The 19,879-nt window shown below is 35.9% G+C and overlaps 1 protein-coding gene and 1 long non-coding RNA gene across 5 annotated transcripts in view; one reads left to right on the top strand and one right to left on the bottom strand.

Annotated features, from left to right (window-relative positions):
• The window catches only part of NHLRC2 (NHL repeat containing 2), a 57,098-nt gene extending 39,593 nt beyond the window's left edge, over positions 1-17,505 (top strand). The window contains exons 7-11 of one of the 2 annotated variants that reach the window (XM_041743344.1): positions 2,503-2,734; positions 3,325-3,447; positions 4,591-4,800; positions 5,758-5,977; positions 9,788-17,505. In XM_041743344.1, coding sequence (XP_041599278.1) covers positions 2,503-2,734; positions 3,325-3,447; positions 4,591-4,800; positions 5,758-5,977; positions 9,788-10,044 — 1,042 coding nt within the window. In that variant the 3' untranslated portion in view covers positions 10,045-17,505. Of the gene's footprint in view, positions 1-2,502; positions 2,735-3,324; positions 3,448-4,590; positions 4,801-5,757; positions 5,978-7,091; positions 7,601-9,787 lie in introns of those variants that run through there. The other variant, XM_041743345.1, reaches the window with a different exon arrangement.
• LOC121484305 overlaps positions 8,581-19,879 on the bottom strand; it is a 42,304-nt gene continuing 31,005 nt past the window's right edge. For all 3 annotated transcript variants that reach the window (XR_005985985.1, XR_005985984.1, XR_005985983.1), the window contains 4 exons: positions 18,338-18,414; positions 17,863-17,920; positions 9,773-9,947; positions 8,581-8,641 (listed from right to left, as the gene is read on the bottom strand). This is a non-coding gene — a long non-coding RNA (uncharacterized LOC121484305). The remainder of the gene's footprint in view (positions 8,642-9,772; positions 9,948-17,862; positions 17,921-18,337; positions 18,415-19,879) is intronic.

The following is a 19,879-nucleotide window of genomic DNA, read 5'->3' as shown; positions in this document are numbered from 1 at the left end:
CCAGGCTGATGAAGCAGCCACCACCTGGAGCTTTACCAGTCATCCTGGCAGAGGGAGAGGTGGTGAGTAGTTCAGGGACTCTTCAAGCTTCTACTCTGAAGTGACACACATCACTTTTACTTACATTTCATCAGCCTGAGTAAGTCTTGTAACCACCATTGCTAACTTCCAAGAACGTGCGAAGATCAGTCCTGTCAAGCTTCCAGAGAGAGAACTAGAAATGTTTGGTGGGCACTCACCCCTTCACATTCAGTTCACACATCCCTGCTCATGAATATAAACATTTAAGTACTGTGTGGCAGAGTGGTTAATGGCTCAGGTTTTGTGCCTGAGATTGAATCCTACCTCTGCCACTTACTCTCTGGGAGCTTAGGAGAGCCAATCTAACTTTCCATGCTTCCGTTTCTTTATTTATATCCACTTCCTAGGGTTGTTTTGAAAATTAATAGTATGGGGATCCCTGGGTGGCGCAGCGGTTTAGTGCCTGCCTTTGGCCCAGGGCGCGATCCTGGAGCCCAGGATCAAGTCCCGCATCGGGCTCCCTGTGCATGGAGCCTGCTTCTCCCTCTGCCTGTGTCTCTGCCTCTCTCTCTCTCTCTCTGTCTGTGTGACTATCATAAATAAATAAAAATTAAAAAAAAAATTAATAGTATGTATGAAGAGCTCAGCCTCATGCCTGATTTATACAGCAAATGTAGGAATTTTGCTGCCACTGTTGGAGATATAAAGATGAAAAAATAATGTCTCTGTGCAGTTTCTTATATCCTTTCTGTAGAGCGTTACCTCTTCTCCCTAACACTCCAGGTAGAACTGATCATGTTTTTCTCTGGGATCTCACTACACTCCCTATGTAGTTATATTAACTGCCCTGATAAGTTTTTCTCTCCCCCCCTCTCGGTTTCTGATTGCATTTATTGGCTTACATAACTGTTTCTTCCTACTAGACTGTCCCTTAAAGTAAAATTGTCCCTTATGTAAAAAAGAGGAATACCTGATACCAATAAAATATGAAGTATCAAAGAAGGCTTCCTGGAAGAAGCTGCTAAACTAAAACCAGATAGAGGAGTAGGAGTTAGGGAGAGTGGAGGTATTCCACTCAGAAATGACACGAGTCATTTCCACTGTCAGAAATGATGCCACTGATGTGAGTAAAAGCTAGATCGTGAAGCGCCTTTTATGTCCTTTTAAGAAATGTGAACATTATTCTGCATGCCTTTATGGAAAGTTTTGAGCTGGCTAGCGACATGATTAGATCTGTGTTTTTGAAAGAACACTGGCAGCATTTGGACTGGGACAAAACTAGAGACAGAGATAGCAGTGAGGGGGCTATGATTATCTCCAGGCAAAAGATGATAGTAGCCTGAACAGTGAGGTGACCAGAGACATTAACATGAGGCATAATTATAAACAGTAGAAAGAAGTAACAGAGATGGCCAGAATACACTGTTCAAGTGATGGCTATTTTCGACCTATATGGTCAAGAGTGGGCTAAATTTCCAAATAAGTAGAGTTGTCACTCTTGTTCATAATAGGAAAATGTCCAGTTGGATCACATGGACATGTATCATAGTTTTAAGGATGCTTGATCTTTATTACTGATCTTCCAGTGGTAGAGTCCTAACATTTTAGAAGTTACTTTTTCTCCCCACTCTTTCTTTTATTTAATTAAGGAAACTCCTATTTGAAATTAAGATTCACATTAATTACCTTTCATTTGTTTGGCAAATTAGATATCATATGTATTTCTCTGATTACATTTTTGTTTTTTTGAATAAGTGGCCATATTTTATACATTCTATATTCCTTTGCCTCTGCCCCCTGTTCTCCATCTAACTTAGCATTGGGAACATATCAGTAAGTGATTGATGGTCACCTTAGACTTCTGCCTGCTGGAGATGATACATATGTCATCTCATTATTTTGCATCCTGAGTCTGCTTCTTCCCCTCCCTCAACACAGCATACCACTGCATCTTCCTTCCACTTCCTCCAGCATAAACCTAGAAGCTAAAGTGTAAAACTTTCTATTACAAAGAGAATCATTGCAAATTCCTTTAAATAGAAATTTCCCTATTGTATCTAAGAAATTGATTTTACAGTTGATTAAAGAAGCATAATGGTCCTGTAAGAAGTTAAGGTGGAATCCAGATGTACTATTTCTGGCCATTTGTAGAAGGGGAAAAATAAAAATAAAAAACACACAACTATCCAATCAATGATATAATCATTATTCTTGTCAGGGATTTCCTATCTGGCCATTGAGAATAGTTGCAATTTTGTGTATGTAAAAAAAAAAAAAAAAAAAGTCCCAACACAGTGAATAAGTTAATGATTTAGAAAAACTATAGGGAAAGTAAAGCTGACTTGCACACTTGAGGTCAAGGTCACGAGTCTGTTTTTTAACAATGTTTATCACCACCGATTTCATCACTTACATTCATAATAACTAAATTGGACACAACATAATGCTGCTGATTCCACCTATGAACTTGGCTTTTTTTAGTGAGCTGAAAAAAGGAACCTGCCTTCGGTTTGCTGGAAGCGGAAATGAAGAGAACCGAAATAACGCATATCCTCACAAGGCAGGCTTTGCCCAGCCTTCAGGTCTTTCTCTGGCTCCCGAAGATCCCTGGAGCTGCCTGTTTGTCGCAGACAGTGAGAGCAGTACAGTGAGAATCGTGTCACTGAAAGACGGAGCAGTGAAACACCTCGTAGGAGGAGAAAGAGATCCCATGGTAATACATGAAAATCACTTTTGCATGCTATGCCCAAACCATTAACCATGCTTGCATATTTTGAATTGTGAAGAATTAATAAAATTCAGGAGAGCCAGTTCTTGGCCTGTTCATAAGTTAAAGTGGAAGTCAGGCCAAAGGAAATGTGAATATAAAGAAACACAAGTAATAAAACTATCTATGAAAAGTCAATTGACTCTACTTGATTACCCAAATGTCAAGGCTTCAGGAAGAACAGAAGGATAAGATATTGATTACCAAGGGGGGAGGAAAATGTAAATTAGATACTTGACAGTAGGGTAGAAAGAGCACCAGATAAGTAGACTTGACCTGTTCCTGACCAGATATGTATTAATGTGAATAAAACTACCAAGTCCCACAAATTAACATAGGTTCAGAATTCTGTCGTTTTTTTCTTGTCTGAATCAAATACCCAAGCCTGTTTATATGAAATCAGACCCATTTCCCCTTTAGCTTAAGTAGCATATATAGTCTTTTTACTTTATACCCTATTCTGTAGCACTATAAAAATTTTAATTTTTAAAAATTAAATTAAAAAATTTTTTTGCCTTTTTTTTTTTTTTTTAAAGAATTTATTTGCTTTTGGTGATGTTGATGGAGTAGGAGTCAATGCCAGGCTTCAGCACCCACTTGGAGTAACTTGGGACAAGAAAAGGAATTTACTTTACGTGGCAGACTCTTATAATCACAAGGTGAGTCTTAACAGAATTATAGAATACCCTGCTTTTCATCTGTGGCATTTAAAAAGCTGAAAGTTCTGTGAGCCTCCTCCAACTGCCACTTTAAAGTAGAGAAGAGTAACAGTCTTTGACAACTATGTACAAGCCTTTGCTGTTCTTTTCTTAGTCCTTTCGTTGCAAAGAGGATATGATGGCACTCGGAGCTGAGGAAGAGACTAAATAAATTGCCTCTGACTACAGCAAAAAATTGTGCATTGCGGTGCATCAAAGATGCCTAGTAACAGGGTAAATAAGAAGATGGCAGGTGGCAGGGAAATTAATATGTTAACTAACAAAGGAACAATTTTGAGCTGTTGCATAGCTGCAGTGCTTGCTAGCAAATAATTCCATTTTCAACAGCATTTCCAATTTTGTCTCTTGCACAGATTATTCAACTGTTGCCGTTTTTCTTGCATTTTTCTTTTCTGTAAAAACTAGTGGAAAATGTTAATACCTTGTGATGATACCATAAATTAACATAATTGAGGCACAATTGGGAGTCATTAGGTTTAACACATGCGGCCAATTCTAAGCCCTTGTTAGATGCTCGTGAAAAAGAAAGTCCGTTCAACTGTGTCTCTTTGTAAGGAAAAAGAATAACATTTAAAATTTTTTTTGATTCCAGAAATAATTTCATCAAAGATTGCTGCCGGGAGATAAGATGTAACTGGGTGTTTTACGTAGTTTTTTAGCCCTCAGAATGTAGTATCTCCCCTGAGACTGTAATTTGAATGTTTGACTTTTCAAGAAAATATGGAAATGCCTTTTTTTAAGATTTATTTATTTGAGAGAGAGCACCCACGTGAGTAGGAGGGAGGGAAAGGGGAGAAGGCGAGGCAGAGAATCTCAAGCAGACTCCCTGCTGTGATTGAGCATGGAACCCAGAACCTGGCTGACTCAGGCCTGGATCTCACATCACTACCTGAGCTGAAGTCAAGAGTGGCACACTTAACCGACTGAGCCACCCAGGTGCCCTGGAAATGCCTCTTCTTTTTCTGAGATTTATTGAGAATGTTAACGGCACTCAAGTTCTCTGGCTTGTTTTCACTACACTTTTCTATACTACTGACATGAGATTGATCTTCAGGTACATATTGCATTGTTCTTTCTTTTTAGATTAAAGCTGTGGATCCGAAAACAAAAAACTGCACAACATTAGCGGGAACTGGAGATGCAAGTAATGTTATCACTTCCAGCTTTACCGAGTCAACTTTTAATGAACCAGGAGGCTTGTGTGTCGGAGAGAATGGCCAGTTATTATATGTAGCAGACACCAATAATCATCAAATTAAAGTGATGGATTTAGAAACAAAAACGATTTCTGTGGTAAGCAATCTAAAAGTATAAGTTTAAAGAGTATCATTTTGAGAATGCTACTAAAGTCCTCAGAGCACAGGAGGAGGCACTTTTGGTTAAATCATCTCCAGTCTTGGAAGTGAAACGTGTACGTAGAGTAGTCAGTGACGGCCTCCTTCCAGGATGCCCTGCTCTTGTTAAAATAAAAATTCCGTTTGTGATGACAGTGTTTAAGATACTGGAAGTTGGAGAGAATTTGAATTTTCATCTATGTTTAAATGTCTGAAAAAAATGTATAGACATATACACACTGCACGTACATACTGCATGGGTTGGGTTGTCCAGGTATTTTGTTTTTTTTATGATTCTTGGATTCACCATAGGAAACAAAGATCACACATTAATCTGTTACCAAATAATCTCCCCAAGGAAACTCTAGGAGCCACATTTCTCAACACACTGAAAATAACATTGGAAGAAATTTAAATGCATTATAATCAATTTAGTCTCCCCAAATTTTCAAGCTACCCCTTGATATATTTGAAGAAAAAAAAAAACAACAGTTTTTTTCCTGGAATTCCCAAGAAATGTTATGATGGCAGTCTGTATCTTTATTTTAAAATATAAGCGTCCTTTCTCCTGACATACATCATCTTATATTCGGCAGTGAAACCTGTAAGTGGAATTATATCCCCTACATTTAAATTGATAAAGTTTTACTTTAATTTCATACTATCTATAAGCATACTGGATGATGAACTTATTAGTTCTGTTTCATTAGTAATGGTAATCTTTTTGATAGGATGAAATGTGTTTCTGAACCTATAAAATAATCAGGATGTGTAAGTAGACACATTTCCAATTCAGGCTAGAATGCAATTAAGTTTCGTTGACAGAGAACCTCATTTTTCTACTAAGGTTCAAAGATAAGCTCTTTATAATTACTATAAACTACTTGTTCTTTAATTAATAGATTTTTTTTCCTAGCTCCCAGTCTTCAGACCTGACAACGCTGTGGTAGATGGCCCATTCCTAGTAGAGAAACAGAAGACATTACCCAAACTACCTAAATCTGCTCCAAACATTAGACTTTCCCCAGTGGCTGCCTCTCCAGGCCAGACTCTCCAGTTCAAGCTAAGATTAGACCTCCCATCAGGAACAAAGCTGACTGAAGGAGTACCCAGTTGTTGGTTTCTAACAGCTGAAGGTATGAGAATAATCATGCAAACATTCATGTGTGAAATTGTGTTTACCAGGGTACCTTCCAGTAATACAGTGATCTGTATCTCAGAGTCTGTTCTAAAGAATGAAATTGATTTTCCCCTTGAGTAGGACATTTTTAAAAACATACTCTTTTAACTGAAGTAACTTAGGTTCTTTCCAGTTCAGTTTTTTTTATTGTTTTACTATTATCTTTTACTTTTCCAGATCTGCATCTATCAAGTGCTTTAGAGCTTTCAAATTGTTGTTCATTTTATTTCAAAAGGATTTTATTTACCAGTTATTAAGCCTAAAGCTACATTTTCTTCTTTAGTGATGCCAGAGGTAGAATTCAAGCCCCATTACTTGCTCGCTATAAGAAAATGGATGCCAAAACCGTATCTTAAAAGGATGCCATCCAAGTAGAAGAATAAAACATTGTTGGGGGATATGTAATTGAATACAAATGAATCACTGTGATCAGAATGCAGGCAGAGCCTTTGTCCTTACTCGCTAATTTGTAGTCGTTTAAGCAAAGAGCACTTCCTTTTCGAGTTTATTCTCAAAGTACTCAGTGACTGTAAATCGTGTAGAGATTTGAACGTGTATTTGAATCCCTGTGTGCTCTTGATTAATTTATAAGAAGAAATCAGCCTGCTGTTTGCCTGACAGCAGTGCTTCCCAACCCCTCTGATAGAGTGGACAGCAACTTTAGAGTAAAATATTAGTGGTCCAGAACTAAATGCTGACTTCTTGTCTCAAATGACCTTCCTCTGTCCTGGTCTCCCACGCTCTTTCACATGTTCTCAGTCTCCATTTCCTCCCACCCCACCCCCTTCCTACCCTCTCACACACTTCTTTAGTGCCTTAACCCAGACCCAGGCTCATTGCCTTCCTACCTTGCTACTTTCTCAGGGTAGCTGCTATTGTCCGGTCTGGCAGCGGGAGAAGCAGGCTCCTCTCAGGGAGCCTGATGTGGGGACTCAATTCCAGACCTGATCCCGGACCCCAGGATCACGCCCTGAGCTGAAGGCAGACACTCAACCACTGAGACACCCAGGCATCCTGAACATGTTAATTTGTCAATATCGAATTCTAAAAACCAATCCACTGCTCTCCAGGCCCAGCTTCGCTGCGTATCCAGACCCAGAGAAGGGAGATCGTGGTGGTCTAGCCAGGAGGAACTGCTGGCTAGAGTTGGGGAGCCTGGCCCTGGGGTGATGAGCTCCGGGAAAGCACCCTCTACCCCCCAAGGGAGAGGGCTGATCTCTGCAGATGAGAAGGAGGACGTCTGGAGCCAGCTCCGTAGACAGGAGAGTACTCAGATGTTGGCCATTTGTCACCTCAGTCCCAGGTAGATAGATCACTGTTGGGCCTGAGTTTTAGTCTGAAAACACTGCATCAATTGGAGATCAGTATTTTTTTTTTTTTTTAGATTTTATGCATTTATTCATGAGAGACACACAGAGAGGCAGAGACACAGGAAGGAGAGAGGAGAAGCAGGCTCCATGCAGGAAGCCTGATGGGGGACTCAATCCTGGGACTCTGGGATCACACCCTGAGCCAAAGGCAGACACTCAACCACTGAGCCACCCAGGTGTCCCTGGAGATTACTGTTAATTGAATCTCTCTGTGTGTAATTAAAGAGCAGTGGATTGGTTTTTTAAATACGATATTGACAAATTAACATGTTCAGGATGCCTGGGTGTCTCAGTGGTTGAGTGTCTGCCTTCAGCTCAGGGCGTGATCCCGGGGTCTGGGATCAGGTCTGGGATTGAGTCCCACATCAGGCTCCCTGAGAGAGGAGCCTGCTTCTCCCTTTGCCTATGTCTCTGCCTCTCTGTGTCTCTCATGAATAAATAAATAAAATCTTTAAAAAGAATTAACATATTCAAGTCTACTTGGTCCAACACACAGATTAATAATGACCTACTAGAATACAAAATACAGATAGGAATTTTCTCTACAGACTACTTCACCTTAATACTATTTTATCACTTGTCGAAAATAGTGGTTCCATATTTATTGTATATGGGCAAATAAGCTTTCAGACAAGAGTCCTAATAATTTAAGGCTTTTGAAAATTATTTTATAAGGTACATTTGTACACCTATGATTAAAGGAAAGATTGTTTTCTTGGCCAGTTATTTAGAGACTTTTAAAACACCTATTTTTAACTAAATTGTGGTCAATATTGTCTTCAAGTGGTCAGCACATGTGAAGATTTTAAGTACACCCCTCCCTCCAAAAAGGCAGTATAAAAGCACCCCTGGCATATTATAACATCACAAATCACACATGTGATGTATCTGAAAAATATCCAAAGAAACTTTGTATTTTATTTCTAGAACTAGACATTAAAATAACATAATTGGTTTCCTGTTTTGGTTTAAAATCTATCTAGTAAATCCAAATATTTAATAAAAATAGTCTTCAATACAGAAGTAAGCAAATAATTTTTTTTTGCAAAGAATTTTATTTTATTTTTTTTAATTTTTATTTATTTATGATAGTCACACACAGAGAGAGAGAGAGAGAGAGGCAGAGACACAGGCAGAGGGAGAAGCAGGCTCCATGCACCGGGAGCCCGACGTGGGACTCGATCCCGGGTCTCCAGGATCGCGCCCTGGGCCAAAGGCAGGCGCCAAACCACTGCGCCACCCAGGGATCCCTGCAAAGAATTTTAAAGAGAATTTTAAAATAATGGTTTAAAAACTCTTCACTTAACTCTTTAGATTTTCAACTTTCACCTTCTCCTTACTCTGCCTTGACATATTTTTCTCAAATTTGATTTTTCAAATATCAGAGAACTAGAAGCAGTACACTGGAAGGGAGATGGAGAGGCCTAATAAAGGCAGATGCTCTGTTGACTCATCCTGAGGTGAAAAGAAAGAAAAAAGCTAAAAAAGTACATATAGAATTTCATTACCACTCAATAGGTGGTTCAGTTTTTGTACAGATGGCCAGAGTCATTGAGAAATCATGAGACTGTGCTCTGTATCTTCTGCTTAAGATGGCAGGAAATATGTTCTGTGTTTTCCAAATGTTGGCACTTAATATCTAACCCTGCTTTAAGTTGAATGTCTACTTAAGCATGTCCTTCCTCAACCTGACACGGACGTTCCTTCTGAGAGGTGGCACTATGTGAATAAAGACATTTAAAAAATTCTGATATTAGAAGCTTGAAGATTTTTAGTTTATTAGACTTGTGGCATAATCTATGTATTTAAATCTAAGAATTATGTATTAAAATGAGGTAGACAAAATCTTAGTATTTACATTGTTGAGCTCATCTGAATAATCTATGCAGTGTTACTTGTTTCTAAAAATATATTTTTTTAGTTTTTACCTTTGGCTATTTAATAATTCATCATTATCTTGAGTTTGAAAGTCACCACAGAGTTGTACATACATTTATATACCCTAGATTATTTTGGAGTTTCATATGCTATTTCTAAACACTTTTATCTGGTAAAAATGACCTATTTATTTCTAGAGCTTAATAGGTTTCATTTTTAATTTCAAGGATTAAGGATCTATAGACATATTTGCATTATTTGGTTTGATTTCAGTAGAAATTTGCATTTACAGTGTTCAAAGAAAGAATTTTAATGATATGATACCAAGATTATTAGACTAGGAACTCCTCATGGGTGGTCATTTTATTCCATTTATGTCCTTCACACAGAGCATAATACCTGGCACTTAGAGGCTTTCAGTAAGTATCTGTTGATTGAATAAATTTAGTCTTCATAAGGTTTGTCTAACTTCCTACTAGTCTTATACAGTCTTAGTAAATTACCTTTTCATTTTCTAGGCAACGAATGGCTTCTTCAAGGACAGATACCCTCTGGAGAAATAGAGAGCATTTCCAGTCAACCAGCAATCTCACTGCAGATTCCTGGAGATTGCTTATCACTTGAAGCTGTTATATCTATCAGCGTGTTTCTTTATTACTGTAGTGCAGACAGCAGTGCCTGTATGATGAAGGGAATTTTGTTCAGTCAGCCTTTACAGATAACCAGTACACACCAAGAGTGCACAGCTCCAGTAGAGCTCAAGTATGTATTTTAGCAAAAGCCAGTTAGCTACCCAGTCACCACAGCCGCTGTCCACCATCCTCCTCGTCACTATAACTTAGGAAAAGCCGCTTTATTTCTGCCTCTGGATACCAAGAAACCTACTGCTCAGTTCTAGTAATTGATATTAAAATAAGTAAATATGGAGTGTGGCTTTATCTATTATAAACAAATAACTTCATTCTGGCTGTGTACCAGCTAAATCACTGACCATCATTTGAACCATGATTTTGTAATCTCTGCTGCTATTTGGCACAAAACTTAAATCCACATTGTAGTCTAGAATACTATCATGAAGATAATTTGCAATGAATGCTGATAATAATAATGAAACCAAATATTTCAACTTTTTCTACTTTTACTAGTAGCAAGGAGCATATTTGAATATATAAATTTCACAGTAACTTTAAACAGAACCTAAGATCTGGCCCATATGTTGGTATAAGGACACCTGCCATTTAAGGCCTAAGGTCTGTTTCAAGCCAAAAACAAAACAAAACAAAAAAACAAAAAAAAGGTCTTTACATCACAGTAGAAACTTAAAGAGTATCTGGGTGGTAAATATGTCATTTGTTCTGTGATTCAGTTAAGAGTGATTTAAAAGAGAATTTCTATTTTTATTATAAATTATTTGCTATTTTAACATACCATTATTAATGCCTTACAACTCTATACAGAAAAAGTATGTCAAAGGATGTACAGACTCACTCCCTTAACTTTTTTCTGAATGAATACAGTCTTAAAGATAATGGATGAGTCCTCAGAGATTACTGTCTGTGATACTATTTATGATAAAGAATAAATTGTGACAGCTGAATTTAAATGGGTATATATGTTGTCTTAGAGATTTAAATTTCACTGTAAGCATTAAAATTGGGTTTGGGACTTTTGATTCCCATATTCAGAACTTAAATTATGATTTATTGTGATATTTTTTAAATCACTTATAAGCCTTCAAAGAAAATTTTAGTGTGAAGCACTTTCATGCTATTAATGTGTATATATATTTATTACTCTTTAAAATATTAGGGCTGAAATATACAGGGATTTAATGACACTAGGGTTGTTTTTAACCCAAAAAGAAATTGTCACTATAAGATAGTGAAAATTATTTTTATTATCATCATTTCCCTTTGTATCTATTTAAAAAGCCTATTCTTGTTTTTACTATAGTTGATTCAATATGTTTATGATTTAATCAGCTTACAGGATTTTGAAAATGTCAGGTAAACTGTATTTATCCAATAAATATTTATAGACAAGGTGGCATAAATATGCCTTTCCTCCCTTCAAAAACATTGGAAATGTGATCTGTTGAGCACCATCATCTGCCATTTTTCTTTTTGAAATATAGTTTTGAACACATTAGCTTTATTTACTCAGGTTAACTAAACCTCGGAAGTAAGGAAGTATATAGTCCTGACTTTAATTTGTAACCTGCTAAAGCTATTTTTAAAGAGATATGTAAATGTAAAGTTAAAAGGAATCTTGTTTAAAATTATATATAATTACCTCATAAGCTTTTTCTTTCTACAAAAAAATATTCTGTAATAAAGGGACGTATAACATTAATACTCTTTTATGGAGAATAGGCCGAAGTCATGTTTTAATCTCACTTGAAATATAATACTTCTCATTTCCAGTTGGACATGATGATAATATTTTCACTCCCTGGGAAAGAAGTATATGCAGTTCTAACCTATTTCAGAAATACCTGATAATTAATTTTTCAATATAAAACACAAAGACACAAATAGTTATGTATTTCTTAGAATCTATTAATATTCCTTTTGTCTAGACAATTTAGGTTAGTATTAAGCTTATACTTTTCTTTCAAAGTACAGTTTTCTTGAACGTTGTTATTCTTACCTAGTCACCAGTTTGCACCGTTTCTTATGTTGAAAATATTATTTATATGGATTTAGTATGGTTTTTTGTAAATCCTACTAGAGCTGTATAAATAGGTTCCTAGAACTTATGACTAACATAAACCTCTTACATAAGACGAAGCACTAGAAAGTTTATTTTTAAAAACTTCTTGATTCTTGCCTGCCTTCTGTTTTCTATAAGGACTTCCATATTTTTTTAACTTTTTCTTCTCTTGTATAAATTATGTCCAGTGATAGTTTAGAAAGAGTAAGATTTTAGTATAAGTCACCTTAATCAGAGTGCCAGTAATATGGCATCACATACACTTTGATGTAATACCTAGAATCTTTGCCCTACATTATTGTGCTGGTTTGTCACTATTTTTTCCACCACTCTTCAAGATGTCATTTCACAATTGGTAAAACTTTTTTTCCCCTGACTTTATACTCAGGATTAGTATGATCCCTGAAAAGAATTTTGCTTATCTTAAATATGCTGCCTCAAGCAAATATTTAACCTATTCACAAGGAAAAACTTTATAGTTTAATCACCCATAAGTGTAACTTTGATAAAGTTCAACAACTACAAAACAATTTTCTCCTTAACTGTTCTAATACTATAATAGTTCTAGTATTATTAGGCCTGCAGATAGCTATAAATCTTAGCCAAAAAATTCGTATGTGTAGATGAGTGTGTATGTATGTGTGTATGTGTATACATACACAGATAACAAAGATCAAGTCAAGAATTTCCATCTAAGTTTATTTTTTCAGCCGTATACTTTTGAGTTAATAGTATCAAATTAACCTATCCATTGCTTGTTTTTCGATGGTTGGAAGATTTAGGAAAATATTGAAAATATATATCTGTAATAATTTTCTGCCTACGCAAGATTTACTATTAGTTTATTATATCTGCCAATTAAAAAGACTTCAGTCTGACCATTGTATTTGGCATGTTCAAGAACAATCGTAGTTCACAGTTGCATAGAAATATATAGAGAGGAACTATGTCAACAGTGGTTCTCCTGAATGATGAAATTATTAAGATTTTAATTCTGTGGGTTTTTTTTTTTTTTCAGTGAACAATGTGTTATTTTCAGAGAGAAAAAAACTGGAAGCATTTTTTAAAGATTTAAAATGAACTGAATTGTAAGCACTGATACAACTTTTCTAAAGTAATCTTTATTACCAAGGATCAAAATGTAGTTTGGAACCATTTATTCTATTGGTTCTTTTAATTATGTGATTTGGTGAAGACAGAAAAGATCATTACTTTTTCTTGTGTTTTTCCTGTGTAATGTAGTATAGTGGTTAAAAGCATGTGTTTTCAGGCTCTAGAATTCTAACCCTATAACCCTAAAAAAGCATGTGTTTTCCAGGCTCTAGAATTCTAACCCTATAACCCTAAAAAAGCATGTGTTTTCCAGGCTCTAGAATTTTAACCCTAGAGGGCCACTCTACCTGTTTTATGGGATTGCCATAAGGATTCAATGAAATAGTGTGTTTGTAAAAGCATTTAGTAATTATTGGAACTGCTAGTTATTAGCTTAGTGAATAATGACAATAATTTATGACCATTAACACATACCTTGACATTTTCTTTACAACTGCAATTTCTAAAGGAAAATATTTGTCAACCAACTATTTGATATGTTAATAATCTCCATAGACCTGGGATTCAAGAAACACGGTTTTATAATAAAGTATACTGCTATTTTATAAGTGATCTTATAGTTAAAAACATAGTTTTATAAAAATTTTCTTAAACAGACCCAGAACTATAAGTAATAAACTTCCTTTGAGAGGGTCCAGACATACTTACCCTGTAACACACTCTGATGGTGCTTTATAAAATCTTCAAAGTGCCTTCATGCATTTTGCCTCATTTGAACTTCAAAGTAACTTATGAATCAGACAAGTAGATATTATGTCCATTTTATAGATGCAAAAATGGCTCTAGAATGTTGTTGATATATCTCAAGTTCTCAGAGTAATGCCTAATGCTGGAGTGGGACCTGGTAGGAGCTATTGCTTGGCCAATTTTGTGGGATGACTAAAAGGTGAATAGTGACTGATGTATCTTATTTGAATACAGGTCTCCTAATTCCTACCTCTATTCCTAGATGGAGAGTGAAAACAAACTGCAGAATTGAGTACTTCTGTGAATGCTTTCTTCAATCTCTAGTATTAAAGTAATACAAGTAGCAGAATTTATTGAGTGCTTATTTTGTGCCTGGCACTTTTCTAAGTGCTCTGTATGTATTAACTCGTGTAATCCTTACAACAGCATTCTGAAAGAGGTACTGTTTTTCCTTATTTCCCTGATAATGAAACTGAAACAAAAAAGTTCTAAGCAGTTATGCCAGTAGACTCAAGATCTCACATTTAGGAAGTAGCCAAGCCTGGCTGAGTCTGTTCGACTACTGTGCTACACTGCCTCTCAAAAGTAGGGGTTTTTTTAGACCTAAACCTTTCAAAGCTGTATATAGTAAATAGTAATCAATCCAAAGAATCCAAAAATGATTGTTTTTGAAATTTAAGTTAAATCCATTTGACTCTATAAGCTCTTTGGACTTTTCCTATATAATCTTCTTCATGGCTTGGGAACACTCTGTATACTTTTGTTTCCCAAAAGATTTTATGTACCATTCTTTCTTAAATTCAGATATTATCCAGATGTATTTTTCTTGGCAGACAGATGTATTAATTAAGCAGATTTTCAGTGTTAGTTCCAGCAATGCTATTTTAATTGGTCTTCAAACAGTAATTATAAGACTTTGTCATAAAAAATAACTGAGTTCTTAGCACAGGGCTGTCTCAATCCCTAAAAATCTTCATATTTAAGAACATTTTGTTTTAATAACCAATATGAGTTCCAGAAGCATAATATTTGGCCAACCTGTTAACATACATAAAGCACATAAAGTCCTCTGCTTACTTGTTTTATAAATGACACTGGCATGCACCCCCCCCCCCCAACCAGCCCGTGACTCAAATAGATGTAATGCTGTTACAGTATTCACCAGGTAACCTATTCTAGTGTTAGTTACTGAAAGGAATAGAGTATAATTTTACATACCGCTGTGATTCATGATCATCCTGGAACAAGATTATAAATATCTTTTCATTAGATAATTTACTAATTTAAATTAGAATTTGGTAATTATTATAAAATCCCATTCCTGAAAGCGATAAGGAAATGTACAACTTAAAAGGTAATTATTGCATCATACTTTAGAAGTAGAATTCACTGTTAATCACCAAGATTTCCTCTTCTTTGTCCTGGGGCACATGCATAGTTTTATTTAAATGAATTTAAATAGTTTTGGGTTTTTTTTTTAAAGACTTTATTTATTTATTCTTGAGAGACACACAGAGAAAGGCAGAGACACAGGCAGAGGGAGAAGCAGGCTCCATGCGGGGAGCTCAATGTGGGGCCCAACCCCAAGTCTCCAGGATCAAGCCCCTGGCCGAAGGTGGCATTAAACCGCTGAGCCACTGGGGCTGCCCCGAATTTAAATAGTTTTATGAATTCACACTAACCAGAAGTCACTATTGTGTCCTGAATAATTGCAAATTTATTTTCCCCATTTCCTTGCAGTAGGATAACTTAAAGAATAAGATTACACATTAGGGGCTTACTGATTTGCCTATATGTGTTCCATGACCAGCAGACCTTGGCCCTTCTGCATAGTAGACCTGCAGTTTCCACTGGATGCTTCTGGCCTCCCAACAGCCAGTCTGACCACAGAGGGCCTGGGCATGGTAGGCCAGACAGCAGCTTTTCTGATTTCAACCTTTCTATTTCTTTATGTGCTGATTTGGTTTAATTATTTTCAAAGGTTAGAGCTGGAAAGAGAACTCTAGCTTCTAGCTGTGGAATGTTTGCCTAGGGTTCTCCACTGTTTGGTATGTCCTTTTTTGAGGCATGTCGCTCTCAAGTACACCAAGGGACGTTTAGCTGTGTTGAAAGCTCCCAACCAAAAGGAAATATTTGCAAATATGCCTCCCTGCCTGTACCAGCAACCATATACTAAAAAACACTACATAACCATATACTCAGGCGTTTTTGTGACTGTCAGAGTACAGTATGAACTCCTTCCTCTTTTAGTAGCAACTGACAGACCTGGTGTTTTTCAGTAATTAAAGAAAAATATGTTAATGTTGAAAACTTGAGACTATGAAGTATGTGGACAATTTATTGCCTTCGGTTTTAATATACTTTGTTACATACATTTGAAATAAAGTGAAATGAGACTTCATAATGCTGAGAAGTAGAAAAAAAATCAGCCGTCAGATTTAAATATGCCCTGTATAAACAGCCTTATGATTCTTTATCTAGTGTGCTGTGCTCGTGAGAACTAGATCCTCAAGTATACAGGGCAAAACATTAGTTGATTAATTATGGTAATGAAGGATAAAAATAGACATGTTCCTTTCTGAAAATGTAGAAGGACTCAGCCATGTAACAATCTTCTATCATTAGAATTCGCGGTCATTATTCTTAATCCCACCAGAATTACAATCATGCTGTGGAGCATGTACAGGATGGCTGCCTACTTTGTTCAGTACACAGTACAAAACGAACACGTTTTTGCTTGTATAGAGTTGACATGTATTATTCATGCATGCCTGTGATACTCATCACCCAAATTTACCTGTAAAACATATACTACCACTTCCTTTCCACACCTTAGGCTTCCCTCTCTTTAAAAACAATAGTAGTTTCTGTAGAAGTTTCAGTGAGGAGCTATGGTTTCACAAATAACAGAGCAGCATGGTTTTGTTGAAGTAAAATTTTTTTCTAGAATTCCTAATAATATATTAGTTTCTGGAGGAGAACAGTACCCTATATTATTTAAAGATTAATTTCTAATTTGCAGTACACCTAATATTTTCCATAGGCTAATATTTTTTAAAAGTTTGCAATTCTCACTGTTAGGGTACATTGAGAACCAACTTAGAAATGTTTGCATTGCTGTCATTACATTTGATTTGTGGATAAATCAAAAGTTTGCTGTGTATTTGAGATCTATATGTTTAATACACTCTCAAATTGTAACATTTCATAAATTTGTCAAATTTTAGAGACTCAGACTCTCCCATCTTTTGTGTGGATAAAGTTCAGGTTTTATTTTTGAGACTAGAGTGGGTCTGCTGTACTGACTTTATATCTGTCATTCCAAAGGTTTGATTATATATTTTTCTCCAAAGATAAAAGCAATGAAATCCCATTGACAATTTCATACATTGGTATTTCCATTCATGCTCTAATTCTAAAAATCAACGTGGTCTGCATTTTTCAAGTGTTTCATGTAGGCGGATTAATATTTGTTTTTACAACATTGTATTTCTACATACATTTGAAGACATTTTTAGTGATCTTTTCGAGTGCATGTGTTAATAGAAGATCATTTAGAATGAATGTGTGCACTGGCCTTCATTAACTACTCAAAAGAAGTGTAATACATGTGATTATAAAAGCAAGAATGTATTTATACTGTACGCTAATGCCTAATGCCTCTTTTCTAAAACTTTGCACATTTTTTTCATGAAATAGATTAAATATTTTCTCTCTAAAGCCATATTTTTGTTTTTAATATGCTTTCTAAGTGTACCATGAGATGTTTACTGCTTAAAAATCTGTAAGTCACAATTTATTATTTAAATATTTGGGTAAATGAGTATAGTATTTAATTTAAAAAAAAACCACTGTAAGCAAATAATCAAAATAAAATGCAAGCATAATTACATTAATTAAAATAATAAATATAAAAATTGCATTTAGGAAAGGTGATCTATTCAGTAAATGGAACATTTGAAAAGAAAAAAGCTCTTTAGGGGTGCCTGGGTGGCTCAATTAAGCATCCAACTCTTGTTTTTGCCTCAGGTCATAATCTCAGGGTCATGAGATAGAGACCTGCGATGGGCCCCACACTCACCTGCTTGAGATTCTCTCCTTGTCCCTCTATCCCTCTCCCGGTTCACTCTCAAATAAATCTTTAAAAAAAAAAAAAAATATCTCTACTTAACACAATATATAGAATTTGAAAGGAATTAATGACAACATAATACAAAATGCCAGAAGAAATGAAAGACAATATAGTGTCAGGTGGGGAGGGCATTTGTAAGTATGACTTAAAACCCAAAATCAGTAATGGGAAAGATTGATATGTGTGACAAGATAAAAGCTTCAAGCATCTGTATAACAAATGAGAACAGAAAAGTTAAAATGAAAAAATATTGCAAAACATAAAACTGGACATAAAATCATATGTGAAGAGCTCTTATGAACTAATAAGAGAAAGATACTCCAGTTAGAAAATAAGCAGAGAATGTAAGCATTCAGCTCATAAAGCAGTGTAAAGATACTCGCTTTACTACATTAAATGCAAATCCATCCATTCATCTACTTACTAAGCATCTCTGTGTTGTACTCTAGGTCCAGTGATGAATAATTCACACACAGTCCTTGCTCTTGAGCTTGTGTTGTACTTGAGAGATAAGAATGAATAAATTAACTGAAAGGGTAACTGATGAAACAAGGTAAATAAGAGACTCAAGGCCTCCACGGAATTACAGAAGTATGGGAAAATGAAAAAAATAAAGCTAGTATCACACTGTTTAAAACATTACAAATGTTGAGAATTAAACTTTCATTTCTTTGTAAGAAACCTTGTCAAAAGTATTTGAACATTGCCTGCTTTCTTCTTGTAAAATTTATGATAGCATTTTTCTCTTTGAAAGGCAAAATCATCTTTTGCCTTTCTAAGTTTGGATCAGTTCCCAACATATTCATCTGTGTTTTCAATGCTGTCTCAATCTCCCAGTTTCCTTAATGTGAAACTTTTTACCATCATCACTTCCTCTGGGCATCATCCTCCTCCTCACAGCCACTTTCCTCATGTATGTCAAGGTCACCCTCACTCAGTGTCCCTGGGCCACATGGAGTCTATCGAATAGCAACAGCATTCCCAAAGCCAGCTACTGCCTATCTGGTTCCACCTACATTCAACTCACATGTCACTTCTACTGTATTCACGTTTTGTTTCTTTGGTATACTTCCTGTCTTTCTGGCCAAATCCCCCTTCTGGTTATCCATTTTGTTAAAGTGTCACATGGCCTTATCACTAGGAAACAAGAAGTCGTCACAACTACACACTTTGCTGCCTGTGCACAAACTATCACAAACAGTGACTAGTCACCAACAGACTGGAAGAATGACATCATTGGTCACTGATCATGGACACATCTGTTATTACACAGTGATTTGTGGACTGAAGAGCTAACAGTGAAGTTTGTACTTAGGTAATTACAGTTAATAATCCATGCAGCTGAAATTAGAACCACGTTCTTGAGGGAGTGGTGGTATTCAAACTGTTGTGACTGAAACTCATCATATTGTTCAGGGCAAGAACTGCTTGCACATGTATAGGAATTTTTAAAAAAGGAATAGATAAATGGAAGGATACAACAAACACTAATAACTACATCCCCTTAATATAGGAGATAGGGAGGACCTGGTATTTATTTACACTGTACATTTTGTATTGTTTGAAATTCTACAAATTAATATTACACATTATTAGAGCAAACTAAAGTGAGAAAAAGATTACTTCTGTTTCCCACAATCACAATGCTTACTGAAAAAATGCATCCTGAAAAAATTTGCCACTGGTAATGAAGAGTAATAGAAACAGGATTAAATATATAAATATTTGTGGGGGTGGGAGGGAAAGCCTATACTGGTTATTTTAGGATATATGAAGAGATAGCACATAAATGAGAACAAATAAATAAATCTGTCATATGGTATATCATCATATCTAAAACACACCAACTCTCTGCCAGCTGACCTGACACCATCACTTAATCACAGAATGATCATGAGCAAGTTACTTCCTCTCCACTGACATTCAATTTCCTTATCTGTTAAACTAGATATTATTACCCCACAGA

Source organism: Vulpes lagopus, chromosome 2, assembly GCF_018345385.1.
Source record: "Vulpes lagopus strain Blue_001 chromosome 2, ASM1834538v1, whole genome shotgun sequence".
NCBI classification, from domain to species: domain Eukaryota; kingdom Metazoa; phylum Chordata; class Mammalia; order Carnivora; family Canidae; genus Vulpes; species Vulpes lagopus.
This window is presented reverse-complemented; position numbering and strand designations above follow the sequence as displayed.